Genomic DNA, 23,101 nt, shown 5'->3' with positions numbered 1-23,101 from the left:
CCTGACAGACAGTCTGCAAAAATGGGTCCCAAACCCTCTGCTTAGTACAGCCACAGGCTGTACCCCGAAGCCAGCCGTCAGCATGCAATGAAAGGGTGATGGAGCCAGCAACAGAGAAAAAGCATAGCAATACTCACACAAGCCAAAGTAGGTGATTTCTTCTGAAAGATGTGTTGGAGAAGGACCACACCTTAGCATAAGAAGAAACAGACTAATCCAACAAAGGAGTTCAACAACAGATTTTTTTTTTTTCTGGAAGATGCTTGATAAGTACACCAGTGCACACATAACATGTATATTCACACTCACAGGTGATGAGTCATCAAAATGTCATGGAAGGTGCACTTTATAAAACTGCACAGGGGCTGGCATGGGGCCTGTGAGCCAAGCATCCCATAGGCATGTCCGTTAGAGTCTTGGCTGCTTCACTTCTGGTCTCTGCTGGCTTATTCAGGAAGGAAGCAGAACATGGCCCGGGTCCTCGGGCCCCTGTAGGCCACTGCGTGCATGTGGAAGTCCCAGAGGCGGACTTCAGACTCACCCAGCCCTGGCCACTGTGGCCATTGGGGGAGTAATGGAAGATCTCTATCTGCAATGATAATTTGGCTGCTGAGTTCTTCCCTCGGTCTCTTACAGCAGAGGAAATGTAAAGGCCTTCTGTGCTAGTCCTCAGAACTTTCCTGGCTCTTTATTTTGGTTTGTTTTGTTTTAAAGGCAGATATATAGAGGAGGAGAGACTGCGAGGAAGATCTTCCATCTCCTGGTTCACTCCCCAAAGGCCGCAACTGTCAGAGCTGAGCCAATCTGAAATCAGAAGCCAGGAGTCTCTTCCAGGTCTCCCACGTGGGTGCAGGGTCCCAAGGCTTTGGGCCGTCCTCGACTGCTTTCCCAGGCCACAAGCAGGGAGCTGGAAGGGAAGTGGAGCAGCTGGGACATGAACCAGTGCCCATATGGGATCCTGGCACATGCAAGGCGAGGATTTAGCCACTAGGCTATCGTGCCAGGCCCTTTCATCTCCATCAATATATACACAATACTTCATGTGGCCATCCCTACTCGCTTCAAAATTATGCTGGTATTTGTGGTGGCATGAATATGTACATTAGTTTACACTCAGTTTTTGTCCTCCATGTGATCACAAGTTTTAGTTTCCTTCATGTTTCCTATTCATTTTATGTTTGCTATTTATTTGTTATGTTCGTCTTCATAATTTTTCCGTTTTTGTAGCATCGTCACTATCATCTAGTTTTAGGCAAACCACTGATTTTCTTAAAATTCTTTTACATTTACTCATCTTTTAAATTTGAAAGATAGATTTACACACAGAAAGACAGAGAAAGAAAGAACTTCCATCACTGGTTCACTCCTCGAATGTCCGTAATGGCCGGAGCTGAGCTGATCTGAAGCTGGGAGCCAAGAGCTTCTGCTAAGTCTCCTATATGGGTGCGGGTGCCCGAGGACTTGAGCCAAACCCTGCTGCTTTAAAAAGGCCACAAGCAGGGAGCTGAGTTGGAAGTGGAGCAGCTGGAACACAAACCAGTGCCTATATGGGATGCTGGCACTTCAAGGTGAAGGATTAGCCTGTTGAACCACGGCACTGGCACCTAAAACTCCTTTCTTAAAAACCATCCAATTAGGACCTAGCATGGTAGCCTAATGACTAAAGTTCTCACGTTGCATGCACCAGGATCCCATAGGGGTACCGGTTCTAATCCCAGCAGCCCCACTTCCCATTCAGCTCCCTGCTTGTGCCCTGGGAAAGCAGTCGAAGACAGCCCTAAAGCCTTGGGACCCTGCACCCATGGAGGAGACCTGGAAGAAGGTCCTGGCTCCTGGCTTCAGATTGCTGCAGCTCCAGCCTTTGTGGCTTCTTGGGGAGTGAATCATCAGACAGAAGATCTTCCTCTCTGTCTCTCCTCCTCTCTATGTATCTAACTTTGCAATAAAAATAAATAAATCTTTTTAAAAAAAAATCCAATTAGTATTCCAGCTTTAAATTAATTTTCTGGAGGTCTTCTGGTGTACAACCATATGTTTATCAGTAATGAAAAATTACCTATCCCTAATATTAATATTAATTTGGGGATTCTCTTATTTCTTTCTCTTTTTTTTAAGATTTACTTTTATTATTTTTTTATTGGAAAGGTGGATATACAGAGAGGAGAGACAGAGAGGAAGAGCTTCCGTCCGATGATTCACTCCCCAAGTGAGCGCAACGGCCGATGCTATGCCCATCCGAAGCCAGGAGACTCTTCCGGGTCTCCCACGCGGGTGCAGGGTCCCAAAGCTTTGGGCCGTCCTCAACTGCTTTCCCGGGCCACAGGCAGGGAGCTGGAAGAGAAGCGGGGCTGCCGGGATTAGAACCGGCGCCCATATGGGATCCCAGGCGTGCAAGGCGAGGACCTTAACCACTGAGCCACTGCGCCGGGTCCCTATTTCTTTCTCTTACCTTGTGGTATCTACCAATATTTTCAGAGTAAATTTTAATTACAGAGATGATAGTCCAATTGTGTATTCTTCTACATTAATGGGCTCGCTTACCAATTTTAAGTATTTATATCTTAACAGAAATATGGAATTAAAGGGTAAGTTCATCCCAATTTACAAAAGGTTTATGTATTTATTTTGAAAGTTAGAGCTAGACAGACAGAGAGAGAATCTTCCATCCACTGGTTCCTTTTTTCAGATGGCTGCGACAGCCAGGCCTGGATCGGGCGTTGCTCAGGAGCCAGAAGCTTCATCTGGACCTCCACGTACTTACAAGGACCCACGAGCTGGATCAGAAGCAAAGAAGCTGGGATGTGGCCAATCACAACACTAGAGATGAGTTTATCCTAAATCTATCAATCATAAAAACGGTAGAAAAGAGGGGTAAATCTTTCTGCAGTCTTGGCACTACCAATATCCTGGGTCCTGATGCAAGTGCTTCATAGCTAATACTAACAGGATCCTCCCAGCAACACTAGGAAATTGCTATGATCGTGCTCTGCGTTTCACGGCTGTGGAAACTGAGGCTGAGATGGAGGAAGTACCCAGCCCACGGTTCTAGAGAGAGTAAGCAAGAAGGAGCTGAGCAGCAGGGCACTGGTCTGTGCCCTGATACATGGAATCCCACTGCTTTACACTACAATCTCCCCCACACACCTGTGAGTGCGCCCAGCCCCGCACGTGCAGGGGCCTCCCCTATACACACACACACACACACACACACACACACACACACACCTGTGAGTGTGCCCAGGCCTACACATGCAAGGGCCTCCCCTACACACACACACACACACACACACACACACACACACACACACACACACCTGAGTGTGCCCAGGCCTACACATGCAAGGGCCTCCCCCACACACACACACACACACACACACACACACACCTGTGAGTGTGCCCAGGCCTACACATGCAGGGGCCTCCCCTACACACGCACACACACACCTGAGTGTGCCCAGGCCTACACATGCAAGGGCCTCCCCTACACACACACACACACACACACACACACACACACACACACACACACACACACCTGTGAGTGTGCCCAGGCCTACACATGCAGGGGCCTCCCCTACACACACACACACACACACACACACACATACATACACCTGTGAGTGTGCCCAGGCCTACACATGCAGGGGTCTCCCCTACACACACACACCTGTGTGTGTTCCCTGCCATGCACATCCAGGGGCCTCGTCTACACACACCACTCTTCAGCACTGTTGAATTTTTCTACAACTAATGTTAAGTGACATTTCTGATGGTTAGAACGCATCAGCTTGTTGCTGCAAACTCACCAATATTCTTATCTCAAAAGCAAAAAGTGCTTTGGGACCTGCACAGGGCCCAAGTTAAGCTACCGACTGTAACACCGACATCTCACATGGGTACTAGTCTGAGTCGCAATGGCTCTGCTTCCAGTCCAGCTCTCTGCTGATACCAATGGGAAAGCAGAGATGGATGAAGTCCTTGGCCCCTGCCATCTGTGTTGGAGGCTTGGATGGAATCCCAGGCTTCTGGTTCCTTATGACCTAGCCCATAGGAAGCAGACCAACAGAGATAAAACCCCATTGTCTAATTTTTCCTTTTAAAATGAGTAATGACTGTGGCCAATACCCAAATTTTCAGTCCATCTTCAAGACTGGTCTCAAAATGTCAAAGACAAAGTGGGTGGATCTGAAATCTATCCCTAAATGTGACAAAGTATAGGACCGTCACACCCTTGGGACTTCGATTTCCAAAGGGTAGACCAGGACACATATCTGACAATGCTGCAGGGCTTACAGCCTGCCCAGAAGCCCTAGTTCAGAGGACCAGGAAGGGCAGGCCACGGGGCCTTTTGACGTGCTGTGGCACCTTCATTGTGACTGCTGGCACAGTGCCACACGCAGCATGCAAAGCACTCTTACACGTTGTCCTGCTGGAACTCCAGCCAGATCCTGGAGAAGGTCTTCTTCCAAGAGACAAATTTTATTGATGCAAATGCTGGGCATGGATGACTAAAATCTGTAAAGAGAGCAGCAGCACTCTACACTGCGTTCCACATGGCCCATCTCCACTAGCGTCTGGTCGGCTCACTCTCACACGCTGTGTTTATTTGCACGGAGCTGGAGGAGTTTAAAAGCAGACCACGGCTGTTGCCACTGTTTGCTAAACACTGCTACTTGGAGCAGGCAGAAAATACAGATGGCAGTTTGAGCTTCTTAATAGTCATCCACAACACCAAGCAGGACAAAGCAGAGGAAATTGTTTATCCAAATGAAGGAAGTTACTGAATGCGCTGTGTTTTCTATCAGTCCATCTGCCCTTAACATTTGCTGTTACTTTACGCTTCCTCCAGGAAGTTCAAAATGATGGCAATAAAATGGCCTTCCTCAGAGTACACCCTAACTGGAGCTTTCACCGTTTCACCTTCCCCAGGCACCCCATTAAATGACTCACGGTTGGGGCAGACACTGTAGTACAGAAGGTTCAACCACCCTTTGGACACCTGCAAACCAGTCCAAGTTGCAGCAACACTGTGTCTCAGCCAGCTCCTCACGGATGTGCCTGGGAAGCACCAGCTGCGGCTCAAGTGCTTCAGGCCCTGCCACCCACCTGGGAGAACCTTAGGATGCTCAGGGCTCCTGCCTTTGGCCTGGATCAGACTGGGCTGTTGGATGAGGTGACTGAACCCATTAATGAAAGATCTCTCTCTTCCCCCCACCCCCATTTCTCTGTCCCTCTGTCTCCCAAATAAATGCATCTTTTTTAAAAGCGTAAAATAAATGGCTCGTGTCTCCTATTCCACTTTATATCTTTCTGGTACATAATTCTTGTATACAGGAGCTGTAATTATTGATACTACCAACCACTTACTGAGCACCTGTATCTGCCAGGGGGCTGTGGTAGGTGTTTCCTCTACTCTTTATCGTCTCAAATTTGCAACAGACTCCCCAGGTAATCTGTCTAGTTCAAAGCCAAAGGTTTCTCTCCAATACCAGACGTACTGGCGAGGACGCCTACTGTATCTGTTTCTGAGAGGAAAATGCAAGCATGTTCATTTTAAAGTTGTGCATTTTAGTAGTTGCATCAAGTGTTCCTAGGCCCTCCAAGGCAATGTTTGTTGGTCTCAGGTGATGAAATTCTAACCCAGTATGGTCCAGACCTCGCCTTATCCCACACCTCTCCCACCAAGGGGGATAGGAGCAAACAAACCCCCCCTCCCCCGTGTCCCACAGCTTTCCCCAACTCACTGCTATCCCAAAGGAAAACAAAATCCAAAAATCCAGAGGGCCATTGTGGTCTAGGAATGAACTTTTATTTCCAACTTGTCAAGAACTCTTGGCATGTCTTCATTTTATTAGCATGATTACATTTGGCAAAACCAGGGAGAGCGGTCATTCTCTTTGTCTACCACATAAAAAAAAACAAATTAAAGCCTTGGCTGCTGACTCAGCATCACGCAAGATTCTTTGAAAGGACTGGGAATTAAAAAAAAAAAAAAATGTCCAAAGCAGCAAAAAGATAAAATAAATTAAAAGTAATTTCAATGGCAGAAATCGCCAAGGATGTGCTAATTATAAAATCTTCTTCGATGTGTTTCTAGGCCAGACTCCATGCTTTGGCATTTAAAAACCGAATTCATCTGAGTTGTGGTCCTACACTGCCCGTCTGTGCTAGTGTGTGACACAAAACACATTTTGTTTCTTTTTCTTTCTTTTTTTTTTTTTTTTGGTAAAAGATGACAAAAATGAACCATGACTAATTCTAATAAACTACAAACAGCAATCATTCATCTAACGGAAATATGTTAGAAAAAAACACTTTTATTAAAATACTTAATACCAGAATAACTTACAATAGTATGAAAAAGAGTGAAGTATTTGTCCTTAGTCGTCGTGAGCATGCCCACACGTTTGGAAAAATTGTTTGGCAAAGATTTCCAAGCTTTTTTTTTTTTCCACCATTAACGTCTAATTATTTAAGGAATATAAACCAAAAACGCATACTTCACATCTCATCATACAGTCATAACTTACGTATCTTGCTTTGCATTGACTGTCACTGCAAACAGCCATTTAGAAAAAAAGTCAAAATATATATGTACAAAATATTTTATATCAAATTATCTTCATGACACTAAATAAACTCAACCCCCAAAGGCTATGTTACAAGACAAAGTGACCTACGATGCATATCAGAATGACATTGTCCAGACGTTAACTAGAGCAACCTTTGGTTTGAAAAATTTTGCTACCAAAAAAATGTCACCAGGCCCGCACCACCGGTTCCTCTTTCACACTCAACAAAAAACATTTTTCAGGTTTTTTTTTTTTTGTAATTCAAAATAGATGCCCGACCCAGAAAAAAAAAAAAAACTCACTCTAAAAAAATCAAATCCTTTTTTTCTATTTCTGCAGCGCATACACGCTGTTCTAGTTGGCGTCGCCACTGTTTAGGTTTCAAGTCTTGCCGAGCTGATCAGAATGTTATCATTTGACTGGCAAAGATCCCCTTCTGTGGGCACTGACGCTTCTTACTCGTAGTCTAATTTAGAAACAAAACGCTCATTCTTCGAATGCATGATTTCACTCAAGTTCCACTTCCGTGTCCTAGCTGGCAAAATTCAGAGGCCGCTCCAAGTTTTGCTTTCCGTATGTTTTAAATGTAAAAACCAATTGTATGCACGTATATGACTATTGGCCTAGAGATGCGTTTCTTTCATTGTCTTGTTCTCCTGGCAATACAAATTGTCCATCAGCAGTTTCAATTTGAACTGAACCAAACGAGAAAGTTCTTAGCCATTTCATATGAAAAAAAGTTTCCTTCATCAAAAAAAAAAAAATACAAAAACAAAAACAAAAAAAACCCCACAGAATTCCAATGCAAACAAGATTACAGCGTTAAAAATTAAACTCTCGTGTTTGGTTTTACAATGAAAACGTTCGGCTTTGTTTTGTTTTTGTTTTTTTCAAAAACTTCAGCCAAACCTGAGAAAGTGAAAAATCCAAATTAATTCCACAGCACGCTGTGGTCACAAAGTCCCCCGTGCTGTTGTACATTCGGCTGAAGGCATCGCTTCTCAGAGGCACACACCACGTAACCGTCATCTTGGAAATCCGCAACCTGTCAGAATCATGGGCCCCATACATGCATCAAATTCTCCCTGCCTGTCACTCAGCAAGGCATGTGGAGGAGCGTTTCCCAACAGCGTGGAAGTCTTCCAGGACGGGCGTTTTCCCATGGGCTGCCCAGATTTCCAAGCTGTCGTGAATATCCCAAGGGTTTTCGGCACTCTTGACAGTGCGAGGTCTGTCTGGGCTGACGCACACAGACAAAAAGCATACGCAGTTGGCATCTGGGACGAGGCAGCAAGGCACTTACTGGAACGGTAGCACAGACGTTTTATGCATAGTTTGAGTAACATAAATTAATACTTTCAATTAAAAGGAGGGTTTTTTTTTATAACTTATATGTCTTTTACAGAAGCAACAGAACGATATATTTAGGAAATGAAAAACAAAAAGAGGTTTTTTTCTAGAGAGTCACTGGGCTCTTCGGGATGAAGGCGGCCAGACCACAGGGGCTGAGGCCCTCAGAACGGCAGCACGGGCCCCAGCGGGACTCGCACAGTCTTGACCTCCGCGATGTGCGATGACTTCTGGATAATGCAGCTGGCAGTCCCCTGCGCGCTGTCCTTTCCCTGGGCCAGGTTGGTCAGGGCCATGGCTGCGTTGATCTCCTTCCAGTATGTGTCGTCCTTGTTGGGTCGCGTCCTGTTGGCTGCGCTGGATTGAAGCACAACAGAGAGGAAAACCATCAGACTCCTCATGGATCGCCCAGACACTGTCAGCCTGGACGAAGCACAAACGGCAAAGAAAGACATCTTGCTCACCTGTCACCCTTATTGGATCCATTTTCTGGCGTGTCTGTAAAGAGAAGCAAATATTCAATTATTTTTTTTCTCCCGCTTTTTTTTTTTGGTTTTGATCTCAAGAGTTTCACCATTGTGACCAGGAATAAATGATCATCAAGACAAATGGTGGGTAATTTTTGTTTATGAAGATATGGCATTTTATATTAAGATGACAATTTTTTTTTTTTTGCCTTCTAAGGAGCAGCAGTTAGACAATAACTCCAAAGACTTTTGCAGATATTCAGAAACCTTAGCGCCATCTGCCAGGAAAAAATTGGGCCTTACTATACCGACCAGCCTACAGGCTGCAGAAGACACGCTGGGATGTGGCCTTTGCAGACCACTCACCTGCAGGATGACTCCAGACAGGTGATGAAGCTCCCTGCTATCTGAGAGTCGCTTTGCTCAAACTACAAAACAATGGGGTTTCTAGAACATCTGGAGGGCGGCTCTGGCTCAGGATTCCACAGGCATCACACCTTCATTGTAAGAGACACCTGCAGGCACATCCCTCCATGGAGTTCATTAGCAGCTGACCCCCCTCTGCTGGCAACGCAGAGCATCCTGGGATATCAGAAGAGCAGGGGAGTGGTCTTCAGGCTTGCAAGCCCACCCCCTGCCACACCACTGCCCTGTGCCACACCACTGCTGTAGCAGGTGCAATTGGGGATACGATCTCACTCCCTCACTTTCCATTTCTGCACTCTGCACACAAACCTTTCCCAACACTACAAAAACATAAAGATGGAGACAGGGTCTTTTTCATCTTTTAAAGTTTCTCTTAAAAAAAAAAAACCCTTTATTTCTTTGAAATGCAGAAAAAGAGAGATTGTTCATGTGTTGGTTTATTCGCAAATGTCTGCCCACAACGGGGGCTGGGCCAGGCCCAAACCAGGAACTTGGAAATCAGTCCAGGTCTCCCGCGTGGGCGGCAGGGGCTCGAGTCCTGAGGCAGCATCTGTCGCCTCTCAGGGACACATTACAATCAGGAAGCTGGGGTCCAGAGCAGAGCAGGGCTTGAACCAGGCCCCCTCCTCCACCTCATGCGGCATGTAGGTATCCCAACCACTGTGCTTAGCAACTGTGGCCCGAGAGCGAGATCTCGACCTGGATTAGAGTTCTCTGGTTAGCTCTTTTGAGAATCAGATGAGAAAAACACCCCTGAACACTGGAGGGAGGCGTGTGGAGGGGTGGGGACAGCTCACCAATGCAGCCCAGCAACAGCGGTTGAGGCTGTCATACTCCAACAGCAGTCAGGGCTTGGTCCCTGCCTCCAACATCCTCGTTGTCATCCACACAGCAGTGACTTTGGCAGGCAGTGCCTTTGCAAAACCATCTTCTCTTCCCTTGTTTCTGCCTCCCGCAGTTGGATCTCTGCAGGCAGGCCTCTCCCCTCCTTCTCCCAGGGCTAGCGGAACAGCACATCCCTTCCTGGGCCAAGCCCCATGAGTCTTAAAGAAGCCCAGAGCAGGAGAATCTCCATGTGACCATAGCACTGAGGTATTCCCAGAAGTTCTGGGCCGTGGAGGTCAAAGGTCAGTTTATTTAGGAGGAAAAAAACCCAATAAAACACCATGCTTGCGAGGCAGCTCCAAAAAGCTAGCAGAAAATGAGTGTCATGAAATACAAAATACACGCAGGGTTTCCATATTTTGTTTCTTCACCAGAACAAACATCCTTTCATTCCAGGCTACCAGGAACTTTTTGAGGACTCCCCAAACAATGTAACCAGGGCCCTGTTTCTAAGGGAAGATGAACTTATTCCAGGGCTCTGCGGATGAGACTGTTCTGCTTCCAAGTCCATCAGGCAGGCAGGGAACGGGAAAACCTGCCCATCTACCTTACGTGGAGCTGGCAGCACAGACTAGGAGATAATCCTTGGGCACTGTGAGCATGTTGCACAGTATTTCATGGAGGAATCCAGGGAGCATAAGACCAAAATCCTGCTAACAAGGAGAACACGGGCACTTGGTGAAGCAAGGACAAGATGTGGCGGTACCCAGTGGTATCCTCTGTGGGCCTGCCCCGAATGCAATGACAGTCATGCCTTCCATCTCCTCTCCCTGGGCATCCAGGCAGCACTTGATTTAGATTTTAGGAGGAAGCAGGTGGATCTGTCACCTTAGGATTTATAGTGAAAATTCCTAGCCCATCTCTCTCTCTCTCCACACACACACACACACACTCACACACACTTCGGCCTCTTCTGGTCAGCCTGCCTGGTTAGCTGTTTCTGATCATCGTGAAATGATAGCATCCCTCATGTAACAGGGGAGAAAACACAGCTACTTTTTTGTTTGTTTGTTTCCAGAGTTCTGACTGTTCTGCACTACAAAACACTGTCTCTATGCAGGGCGCCACGCTCAGTACTGTGTGCTTGGACTTGCTTAGCAAGTCCTTTGAACGTGGCTAGCCAAGTCTTTCCGTGTTGAGGACTGTTGTCTGTCAGTCTTTGCCTAGGAACGACAGGGACTAGATGCTCCCGAGACAGAGGACAACCCTGCAAGCCCAGCCAGTAACATTGGACACTTCATAGAGAAAAGAGAGGGAGGGAAAAAAAGAGTTGTTCCAATTTCAGCAATTTCATTGCTGAAGCGAAACAATAGATTATGCAGATATTCATCCAATGGGAAGACTTGGCAAATGGAGAGGCAGTCTCCTACAGATCCAATAACATAAGTCATAGAACACAATTGAACAAAGACTTTGAAAACCGATTCTTGGCCTTCAGAATCTTCAGGACTGACCCCAAAGAAAGGGATCAGATTCCACCCTCCTCAATCTGGACACTGGACCCCAAGAATGGAGCGAGCACCAAAGAGAGCCCGTGGAACATGGAGTGCATGGAGCAGGCAGAGATGCCCCCAGCACCTGCCTGCAGCTGCCACGTTCATCTGGCAGGAGTGGCAGGTGTTGCAGGTGAGGGGCAAGCTGGCGGTCGGGGGCTAACTCCTAGAACTTGTTCCACGGCAGCCAACTGTGAAATGACGAAGCTGGGCTTGCTCTCAGGGGCGGAAGTGACTGACACTTGGGTGCCTAAGCAACAACTCTGAAGTGTTTAAGCAGAGCCTGAGGCTCCCCTGAGGTTTGGGGATTCCTGAGTTTCCTTAATGCTAACAGTTCATTGTGGGTGTTGTCTCAGTCCTAAGAGGCAAATGAGTACCTCCTCCCCTGTCATCAGGTACAAGCTGGCTTCCTTTCCAGGAACAAGAAGGAAGAATTTCCCAAGAATGGAACATGAAGAAACATTTTGTCCTTTCATGAATACTCAATGCGGAGGGAAGGGCAGGCAGTAGAACTCAATGTTAGGAAAAGCTGACTCTATTCCCCTCCCTTTCTTTGCGAGTAGGAATGCCTGTGTGCCAGCTCCCCAGGCTTTTCCTGCTGCTGTCTCTGGAGGCTGCCCATATGTCACTTCAGGATGCCATGGCACCTGACAGCATCCAAGAGCCACCTCCCTCCCGTAGGGCCATGATTCTTGGAGGTAGCAGCCAAGAGGCCACCAGCAGGCGAGGACCCTGGTGCAGTGAACCCTTTGTGCTTTCTGCACTGCAGACACCTGCTGACTGGGGAGTCATTTTCCTATCCCTCAGGCTGAGAGGTTCAGGACGTCGCAACTCTCTCATTAGAGAATTGGCATCATCCAAAGAGGACTCGGAAAATGGGCCTTACGGGGAAAAAAAAAAAGCATCTTACAAAATGGTTTCATGGGATGTCTGAAGGGGGAAAAAAAGTGCTGGCTCTAAACCTAGTCCCAGGATCCATGTTTCAGCAGCAGTTTGCATCTAGGGTACCCCGATTTGGGGGCACAGGTCTCTGTTACCTAAGGCAACCACGTGACCTGAAGCCTTCTGCCCTTCAGATGTGGCAGCCAGGAGCACCCCCAAACAACGTGACAGGAGATGGCCTCTGAATGCTTGGGAAAAGCAGGCATGGTGCAGTGGGTGGTGGCTCCCAGGCACACCCCCACTTCACACAGGCCTTCCCACGGGGGTCGCGTGTGTCTCTTACCCTATTAGTAGCTTGGCTGGGCTGCCATGCCTTTTTAGATTCTCAGCTTTCAAAGCTCAGCTTCTCAGTCAATAATCAGAAGAGCAATAGGCTGGCAGGAATCAGGTCCTGAGCCCACCAAAAGAACGTTTTAATACAAAAAATGAGAGAAAGAGAGAAAGAGAGAGAGAGAGAGAGAGAGAGTGGTTAGGAAAATCTCAGACATTGTGGAAACGCAAACCATGCTGGCATTGAAAGTGGGGCTACCCTCAGTTTGAACATGAGTTTCCTTATAAAGTGAAGTAGGGAAACATTAGATGGAAAACTCAGCTCGGCTGTAGCTCCCAAATAGCAGGCCGGGACTGTGTGGGTGAAATGTCCTTTCAGTGTCCACAAACGCGACTCAGAAGCACAATGCCTTGGATTCAGAGCATCTGCAGCTTACAACCAGACCCCGATGGGGCCAAATTTATCTGAAAGGTTTTTTTTCTTTCCTCTCTCCCCTCTCCCAATTTTAATCAATAAGCCTCAGAATTAAGAATGTTTTAAAGCCTACCCCTTAAAAGCTAGTCACAGGCCCAGCGCGGTGGCGCAGTGGTTAAGGTCCTCGCCTTGCACGCCTAGGATCCCATATGGGCGCCGGTTCTAATCCCGGCAGCCCCGCTTCCCTTCCAGCTCCCTGCCTGTGGCCTGGGAAAGCAGTCGAGGACAGCCCAAAGCTTTGGGACCCTGCACCCGTATGGGAGACCCAGAAGACCCGGAAGAGGCTCCTGGCTTCGGATCGGCATAGCATCAGCCGTTGCGCTCACTTGGGGAGTGAATCATTGGACGGAAGATCTTCCTCTCTGTCTCTCCTCTCTGTATATCTGCCTTTCCGATAAAAATAAAATATATCTTTAAAAAAAAAAAAAAAAAAAGCTAGTCACAGCACTGAAATGTAAACACAATTAAGATTATCAGTATAGGGCCCGGAGCAGTGGTGCAAGTGGTTAAAGGTCCTCGCCTTGCACGCCCGGGATCCCATATGGGCGCCGGTTCTAATCCCGGCAGCCCCGCTTCCCTTCCAGCTCCCTGCCCGTGGGGAAAGCAGTAGCTTTGGGAACCTGCAAGACCCGGAAGAGGCTCCTGGCTTTGGACCGGCATAGTATCGGCCCGTTGCGCTCACTTGGGGAAAAAATAATAAAAATAAATCTTTAAAAAAAAAAGATTATCAGTATTTTTCTTGAATGAAATAACTGAAAAATCATGTCATGAATATTTTCCTAAATTAAAGCCAAAAGAGCACAAGGCAGGGCATGTGGGCATCATAAGAAGGCAAGAGGGCTGAGTGGCTATCAGAAGTGGTCCCTGAGGCAGTGCAGCCCTGGGTGAGAGAGGAAAGGCAGTGGGGATCGGCGGAGTGGAGGTGGGGAGGGGCTGCCCCGTTCAAAGACAGGCGAAGGAGGTGCGGTCGGCCTCCTGTGCCCACAGCTCCTGCACCTGCAACTTGACCATCAATAGACTGAAAGCATTAGAAAAACTAAAAGCAGGGAAGCACTGTAACGCCGGCATCCCAAGTGGGCACCAGTTCAGATCCCCTTGGCTGCTCCACTTGCGCTCCAGCTCCCTACTGAAGCACCTGGGGAAGCAGCAGAAGATGGCCCCAGTGCCTGGGTACCTGCACCCACATGGGAGACTTGGATGGAATACCAGTCCTTGGCTTCAACCTGGCCTGTTCCCAGCCATTACACCCCTTTGGGGAGCAAAGCAGCAGATGTCAATCTGCCTTTCAAATAAATCTTTCAAAGCAGATTTCCCCCTGCACTGAACGTGCTGACTTTCTGGTCACTGTTGTCTACACCATCCAGTCCAGCAACCTCTCACACAGCGCTTGCATCGTCTGAGCGTGATTAGTCACGTGGAGGGGACTCTGGGTACACAGGAAGAGGCGTGTGGATGCTACACAAATAACATGCCATTTGGCATCAAAGAGACTTGGGCATCCCAGGATAAGTGTCCCCTGTGGTCACTAAGGCTGTATCTTGCTTACCCATTGGGCTGGCCAAATTCCACTGCAGGCAAATGACAACCCTGTGGCTTGTGACCATGACCCAAGGCCATAGCCCCAGATGCCTGGGTACTGCACCAGGGGTGACAGGTGATGAACAGCACGTGTGGACACCCCGAAGCATCTGGGACACACCTGTCCATGGGATGACTGTAGGAAAGAACAGGACCCTGGCAGGAGAGGCAGTGTGGAACTTCACTGTAGTTTCGAAAACATTGCTTACTGCAGATCTGAGCCTCAGCCAAGCCTCCCAGGACTACTGTCCCCTTCCCAAGAGGGGACTTGGAAAAGCCTGTGGGAAAAGCAATTGCAAAAGAGACACTTTTCTGTAAAAAACAAACAAAAAACCGATGGAACACCACGCTGGTTATTCTCCTCAGATGCATTTTCCATGAGGTTCAGAAGGCCCATGTGTCCCACCCAAGAGCTGCAGGCTGGGCTCTGGTGACCCTCACCTCCATGCGTGACTGCACCTATGACCGCATGCTTCCTTACTGCACAGCATAGCATGTGCTCTTCTTTAGTAAGAGAATTACATGGCTGCGCTGCAGAAAATTAACGCCAAAGCGTAAAATAGAAAATGGAAGGCATTATGGGGCTTATGGCCTTCCAAAGAGGTATTGCACCCCTCTTAAAAAAGTAGGAGCTGTGGTGTAGCATGTTAAGCCTCAGCTTGCAAGGCATGTAATCCAGAGGAGATCATCTGGTAGAGTATCAGCTGCTCCACCTCGGGTTCAACTTCCTGTTCACGTGCCTGGGAGGCAGCAAACGAGGACAGCTCAAGCACTTGGGCCCCTGCCACTCCCAGGGGAGCCCCAGCTGGAGTTCCAGTTTCCCAGCTTTGGTCTGACCCAGCCCTGGCCAGTGTACCCATCTTGGGAGTGAACAGTGAACAGATGCATGCTCTCTCTCCCTTTCAAATAAGTAAGTATATTTTTTTAAAATGGGGTTTTCTCTGTATGTGTATAATGTATTATTTTTCCCCATCTGCCACATCCTCTGACAGTAAGTAAGAAAGCTACCCACCCTTTGGCCTTCGCCGGCGTGGCACGGGTTTTCCAAGAACTCAAAACTTCACTCCATCCAATTTAAACCAGGATACTGAGGTAGACAAATGGTGCAGGGGGGTAATCTTTCAAATAGCAATTGTTAACATTTATTGAATGCTTGTTCTTGTGCCAGGAACCACTGTAGACAGTGACTGTGAGACAGCTCACTGCACACATTCACCGTGACAATGCCACTTAGGGAGGTCCAGGAAGTGCTGAACCCATCCCCACAAGGGACTGTCGCAACTCCAGACCAACTGGCAGCCAAAGGCCATTTTGGTTTTTTTCAATGTTTACTTACTTTTACTTGTTTTCAAGACAGGGATGGGTGCTGTGGTGTAGCAGTGGTAAGCCTCCTGTAAGGTCAGCATCCCAAGTGGGCAACACTTCAAGTCCTGGCTGTTCCACTTCCAGTCTGGCTCCCTGCTTATGGCCTCTAGGAAAGCAGTAGAAGATGTTCCAAGTGCTTGGGCTCCTGCGCCCACCTGGAGGAAACTCCTGCTTTTGACTTGTCTGAACCATGGCTCTTGCAGCCATTTTGAGAGTAACTGGCAGATGAAAGAGCTCTCTCGCTCTGTCTCCCTCTCTCTGTCCCCCTCTCTCTGTCATTCTGCCTCTTAAATAAACAAAAGACTCATTGGAAAAAAGAAAGCAAAGAAAGATATACAGAGAGAATGTCTTTGATATTCTAGTTTACTCCCCAAATGACCACAACAGCCAGAGCCAAAGAAAGGAAGCAGGAACTTCAGTGGGTCCCCCACCTGGGTGGTTCCTGCTAGCTCCAAGGATGCTACAGCAGGAAGCTGGGATGGAAGTAGAATAGCAGACTTGAACCCAAGGAGCCTGATATGGGACGCTGATACCCCAAGCAGAAGCTGAGCCCAGTCAGAAGGTCCTACTTTAAACCACTGCATTTCATTACTTCCAGATGTAACCTGACAAAGCCATGCAATGATGTATCATTCACCCACACAGCATTGGCAATAACTGTTAAAACCCTATTTTCTCTCTCACTCTCTCTCTTTCGTACTTTCTGCTAGGATTTTATTTATTTATAAATATTTATTTTATTTGAAAGGTACAATTCACGGAGAGGGTGACATGAGAAGACAAAGCTATTCCATTGGTTGATCTACTCCAAGATGGTCACAATGGCCAGGATGGGGTTCCTGGCTTCAACCGGGTCTCCCATGTGGGTGTGGCAGGGGCTCAAGCACTGGGCCATCTGCTGATGCTCTCCTAAATAAACTAGCAGGGAGATGGACCAGAAGAACAATGGGGACTCAAACCTACACCCACATGGGATGCTGACATTGTAAACTGTGGCTTAACCTGCTCCATCCCATGCCGGTCCCTTTGTTAGAATTTTAAGTCACAGGGCTAAAAAAAAAAATCCTATTTTTTCGTGATGATGATCACGACATGAAAGAACCTGTCTAAAGGGCAAAACAGGGTCCCTAGGCAAGCTCTTGAGCTCTCCCTTACATTTTGATTGGGAATCATGCTTCAGAAGAGGCAATGGCCCAATATTCCCTCTTGACAGCCCACAAGACAACGTTGGCAAGCAGTCCTCAGCAGCAGTTGCCTCATCGCCTCTAGAGGAAATTTGTGGCTACCCCCTCATTGGGGTAAAGGAAACGGATGGACATGCCCAGCACCAGCCAGCAGGATACTGTGAGGGGCGCTCAAAACTCCTACAAGATGTTGCAAAATTGGGTGTTTTCTGAAAACAATATTTCTTTGCCAAATAGAGTTAAGAGATCTTCCACCAGCTTGGTTGACTTCCTGAATGCCTGCAACAGCTGAGGCTGGGCCAGGCCAAAGCCAGAATGCGCAGGATTCTATCCAGGGTTTAGACGTGGGAGGCAGGGCCCCTAGTACCTGAGCCACCAACAGTTCCTTCCCAGTGATAAGAGCCAAGTCTGAGCTGAGAATGGAAATGTCTCTGAAAGTCAGCTAGCAGTCTTCTTGTCCCAGTCTCGCACCACTGAAATCCCAGCCCCTTCCATGTAGATCCAACCTGGCTGCAGATTCGTACCCTCACTCTCCCATCATGCCCTGGAGCCTTCATTCCTCTCCAGTAGGAAGGCTATCACACTTTCCTAGCATGGATCTCTGTGCTGAAGCCCTGCCCCAAACCTGCCTCAGGTGCCTATGCAGTTAGGGTGCCAGCCCTGACATAGTGATTGTATAAGGGCAGGAGATGCCACCATTTCCCTGTGGGTTCCAGCTGTTATCTCTAAGTCCTGCCAAACTTTTTGCACCTTACCTGATGCTGAAGTCTCCAACATCAAGCCAAGAACCTGCCGTTAACCCAGCTGGGCACTCAATCCCTACAACACTAGCACATCAGCAGGAAACTGGAGTCAAGCCCAGAGCAGGATTCCATACAGGACGCAGGTATCCCAAGCAGTAGCCAACCACCATGCCATCCACCCACCTGCGAAGCTGTGTCAACAGCGAGAACTGCAAGAGGCAATCCACTTTATCTTCCAGCACGGATCTCATTGCTTCCTCTTTTGTCATAAACCAGCTTAACTACTAATCCTGGGGCGTCAGAACATCCCAAGCTTTCAAGTTCATTTTAGAGTTATGAAAAAAATCTCCCCAAATGGGGCCCGGCGCGGTGGCGCAAGTGGTTAAAGGTCCTCGCCTTGCACGCCCGGGATCCCATATGGGCGCCGGTTCTAATCCCAGCAGCCCCGCTTCCCTTCCAGCTCCCTGCTTGTGGCCTGGGAAAGCAGTCGAGGACAGCCCAAAGCTTTGGGACCCTGCACCCGCGTGGGAGACCCGGAAGAGGCTCCTGGCTTCGGATCGGCATAGCATCGGCCCGTTGCGCTCACTTGGGGAGTGAATCATTGGACGGAAGATCTTCCTCTCTGTCTCTCCTCTCTGTATATCCGCCTTTCCAATGAAAAAATAATAAAAATAAATCTTTAAAAAAAAAATCTCCCCAAATGAAGCAGCTTTCCTGCAGCCATGGCTTCCTCACCTGGCCCACAGTCTTCCTGTGACCCCTCCATGTCATAATGGCTCATGGCACCCACATGGCCTATAGCCATGGAGCCCCAACTTCAATTGCTTTTCTTGCATCCAGAGGCCATAGCCAGTGCCACTTGTGAATCTGTGCATGGGCACTGTGGAGGACTCATGGAAAGTTGGAATGAGAAGATAGGTTAACTTATTGCAAAAAAAAAAACAAAACTGAAACCCATATGTAATTCTTTCTCAGTACATATTTTCCATGAATGTTTTGGAGATCCCTCGCATGCATGAATTTTTAAAATTTCTGCACCGCTAATATCATAATTATGTTTTCCATGAACTTCCTAAAGTGCCCTGTGAACGTGCTGCTGGCGTCTTATCCTTTAGGGAGCCTGCGTCTTGATGGCTTTTCCTCAAGGGTGTAAGTCTGGTGGATCTGATGGATGTCTCACGGTGTCGGCTCCCGTGGAAGATACAGCCGCTCCACCCTACTCTGTCTGGACCATGGGCCAAAGGTGCAGAAAGTGGGATTTGCAACTTAAAAGTAACTTTTCAGAACAAAGAGAATACCACCCAGTGATCCTGTTTCAATTCCCTTCAAATCTTTTTCTGGAAACACATTAAATATTCTCCATGCCAAATGACTTGGCTCCCTCCTCTCTTCTAAGATTGTCCCTCTGATCTCTGAAGCACCATCGTCGCCTGGCCTCAAGTCTTCCATCCGAAACCTCACTTTGAAGATCAAAATGCAGCTGCAGTCTACAGGGAAGACAGTGACTGTGGGTGACCGGAAACGGGGCGGTGGGGAGCAGGCCTAGAACCACTCATTCTTCTGTTGTCTGCTCTTGGTGTCTTAACCATTATGGTGGTCTGCAGAGAGTCAGAGAGCAAGAGTTGGAACCTGCTCTCCCACCTGGTCTGTGTGTGTGTGTGTGTGTGTGTGTGTGTGTGTGTGTGTGTGTGTAGAGAAAGAGAAAGAGAGAGAGAGAGAGAGAGAGAGAGAGACCTGCAGAGCTTCATTTTGCTGGGACACTTGTAATAAGGAAATAACATTACCAGACCCTTGGGCTGCTTATCAGGACCACATGACTTAGTGTGTTGTACACCCTTACATGGCACCTGGGCATACATACCAGAACTGTACCAGGCCACTTACAAGTTGATGGGGCTCAGATGTTTGGTACAGTGGCCAAGATGCCTTTTGGGATGCCCGCAGTGTCGAAGTACATGGGTTTGAATCCAGCCCTGCTTCTGATGTAAGCTTTCTGCTCATTCATACCCTGGGAGACAATAAGTGATGGCTCATGTATTTGAGTTCTTATGTGGGAGACCCAGGTGAATCTCCCGGCTACTGGCCCGGTCCTGGCTGTTGTGACCATTCGGAGGAGTGAATCAGGGGACGTGAGAGCTATCTCTCTTTCACACACTGCCTTTCACATAATACCAAAACAAATCAGTTAGTGAGGAGGAAGTTTGGGGAGGAATAAGGGAAATCCAAGAGCCTATGGAATTATATAATACAAAATAAGTAAATAAAACCAATTAAGTTCATGGAAATGCATATTATAAAAAGACTACTTGGAAATGTCAGAACTTTTTGTAGCAAAACAAATTTTGCTTATTTTTTAAGATTTATTTTATTCGTATTGGAAAGTCAGATATACAGAGAAGAGAAGATACAAAAAGAAAATCTCCACTCTGACGGTTCACTCCCCAATTGGTTGCAATGGCCAGAGCTGAGCCAATCCGAAGCCAGGATCCAGGAGCCTCTTCCAGGTCTCCCATGGGGGTACAGGGTCCCAAGGCTTTGGGCAGTCCTCAACTACTTTCCCAGGCCACAAGCAGAGAGCCAGATGGGAAGCGAGGCTGCTGGGACACAAACTGGTGCTCATATGGGATCCCAGAATGTGCAAGGCCACTAGGTTACTGCGCTGGGCCATATATTTCACTTTTAATGGCATCCTTTCCCTAACTTGCTACAGAACGCTCATGTCATTCAGAAAAAAACAGACAACAATCCAGGGAAATTGGAAGGGCTCTTCAACAAATGCTGTTGGGACAACTGGCTGACAGCCCTGGAATTTAGACCCATATCTTTTACCATACACTAAGATCAAATCTAAACGGGTAAAAGACCTAAACCTACATCCAGATACCTTCAAACTTTTGGAAGAAAATGTTGGAAACACCATGCAAGATTTAAGTGTAGGCCCTGACTTTCCCAAAAAGAAACACCAAAAACAATAGCAATCAAGGCCAAAATAAACAAATGGGACTACATCAAACTAAAAAGCTTCTGCACAGCAAGGGAAACAATCAACAAAGTAAAAAAGCAACCCACAGAATGGGAGATCTTTGCACACTACATAGGTGATAGAGGGCTAATCTCCAGAATATACAAAGATCTCCAGAACAACCAAAACAACAAAACAAACAAACCAGTCAAGAAATGGGCACGGGAAATGGGCAGACACTTTACAAAGGAACAAATCCAAATGGCAAACAAACATATGAAAAATGCTCAAGCTCCCTGGCAATAAGGGAAATCCAAATTAAGACAAGAATGAGGTACCACCTAACGCCAGTAAGAATGGCTCACATACAAAAAACCACCAACAACACTTGCTGGCGAGGATGTGGGGAAAAGGGAATCCTACTCCACTGCTGGTGGGACTGCAGACTTGTACAGCCTCTATGGAAATCAGTATGGAGAATACTCAAACAACTGAAAATCCACATACCATATGACCCAGCAATAGCACTTCTAGGAATATATCCAAAACACCTGTTACACAAGGAACCAACATGCACCCTTATGTTCATAGCAGTACAATTAATAATTGCAAATACTTGGAAGCAACTGTAATGCCCATCAGCAGAAGACTGGATAGAGAAACTATGGTTCATCTACTCCATGAAATACTACTCAGCTATTAAAAAAAAAGAAAGAAATGCATTTCTTCGTGGCCAAATGGGCCCAATTGGAAACCATTATGCTAAGGGAAATGAGCCAATCCCAAAAGGTTAGATACCACATGTTTGCCTTAATTTAAGATGAAATGATGTCAATCCTAAAAATAGTACCTGTAAATTGTAATATTACACCCTCAAACAGCCTGTATCACACACAATAAGATATTGTGATGTAACCAATGAACCAATAATCAATGAGAGACAGACTGCTTATGATCTACATCAAAGAACTGAAAAGCCTGATATGCTTTTAATACCCTATGTTATTCCGCAATGGGTTGGGAGAGCAGAGAAATCTTCCACCTTCTTAGAGTGTGTGAGGAAGATGTTAAGTATAATCTATCAAGATTGTAACAGGTAACTTACAGACAGCAGACTCGAATCTGCATTAGACATTAGCAAAAACTATAAAGACATACAGTGGGATCCAAGAGTGATCCTGACAGCCTCTTAACAGGAGGTCATATGCACAGAGCAGGAGGAGACCCTAGGAGGACAGGAGGAGGCTTGTATCCCAACCCTGGAGACTCTAGGTACCTCACCAAGGACTATCAGTATGGGCACCAAGGACTATATCCCAACTGCCAAGGAGATCACAGGGAATTGGAGTGCCCTCATAGGCCAAGAACTCTGAGGTCAATCATTCCCTATTGGATCTCCCACACGGGATGGAAGAAGCCCAGAACCCTCCTCACAGGGTCTAATGTCATCGGAACAACAGCCAGGAGCCCTAAGCGGTCCTCAGAAACAGAACAGTACACTTCCTTCGGGACTCAGGAGAGGAGCGTTTTCTGGTCCTAAACTAGCTCCAACTTTGGCTCCCCACCCTCTCTTGCAATGACCATCAGGGTCGCTCCGGAGCCCCCAAAATTAGATCAGATAGACAGAGACCAATAAGGAAAGCTTAGAACAGACAGGAAAAAGTCAGCTTGGACTACCATATACCTTACTAGGTAGGACACAAAGATCAGTTACTCCTCACTAAGGTATTGAAGATTTCTCTGCACACCCCTCCTAAAACTGTTCTGCTCCTCAATCGTTAACATATGGCTTGTTAGAGTTATAAGCCTGTTTGGACTATCCTAAAATTCACGAAGTTCAGTAAAAATCACACTTGAATACTATAAGCTGCTAAATATAAATATGAAGGAAAAAAAAAAGACACGAGACAGCTGAATAGTACCCTATAACCATTTTAAGGTTTATAGCAGTCGGTTATGTATAAACTAAAATTGAGATGTCAATGAAATAGTCACAGGATGTGGTTAAGAATGTGCATTTTCTAACACATTGGTCACTCAGTACCACATCAATTAACTTCATGATGTTGTAAATTTCCATATTTCTTCCTGTTGTTGAATTTGTATTGTGGCTTTTCATTGGAGGGGATGATATTCTGCCAGCTCTACTTTCAGACCAGGGATGGTCTCCCAATGAAACTGTTGAATTTATCTGGACAATAAGATGCTGGACTCTCTGCATGGTCCATGCCCGCAATGATGGAATTATGACTGGTTATAAGCTGTACTACTGTAATAATATAGAGGAAATCAATATGGGTGGAGGGCTTGGAGGAATCCCAGAGCCTATCAAACTGTGTCATAAAATGAAATAATAATTTTTAAAAAGCAGAAAAAAGAAAAATCAGCC

General features: G+C 46.9%; 1 protein-coding gene and 1 pseudogene across 1 annotated transcript in view; both read right to left on the bottom strand.

The window, feature by feature from the left end:
* The window catches only part of LOC121167498, a 103,569-nt pseudogene extending 95,968 nt beyond the window's left edge, over positions 1-7,601 (bottom strand).
* Positions 7,602-8,086: 485 nt separating this feature from the next.
* LOC121167497 (homeobox protein Mohawk) overlaps positions 8,087-23,101 on the bottom strand; it is a 76,399-nt gene continuing 61,384 nt past the window's right edge. The window contains exons 5-6 of the mRNA XM_040996938.1: positions 8,387-8,420; positions 8,087-8,279 (exon numbers count right to left, since the gene is read on the bottom strand). Coding sequence (XP_040852872.1) covers positions 8,087-8,279; positions 8,387-8,420 — 227 coding nt within the window. The remainder of the gene's footprint in view (positions 8,280-8,386; positions 8,421-23,101) is intronic.

Source organism: Ochotona curzoniae, unplaced genomic scaffold, assembly GCF_017591425.1.
Source record: "Ochotona curzoniae isolate NIBS_2020 unplaced genomic scaffold, NIBS_Ocur_1.0 patch378, whole genome shotgun sequence".
Classification (NCBI taxonomy): Eukaryota; Metazoa; Chordata; class Mammalia; order Lagomorpha; family Ochotonidae; genus Ochotona; species Ochotona curzoniae.
This window is presented reverse-complemented; position numbering and strand designations above follow the sequence as displayed.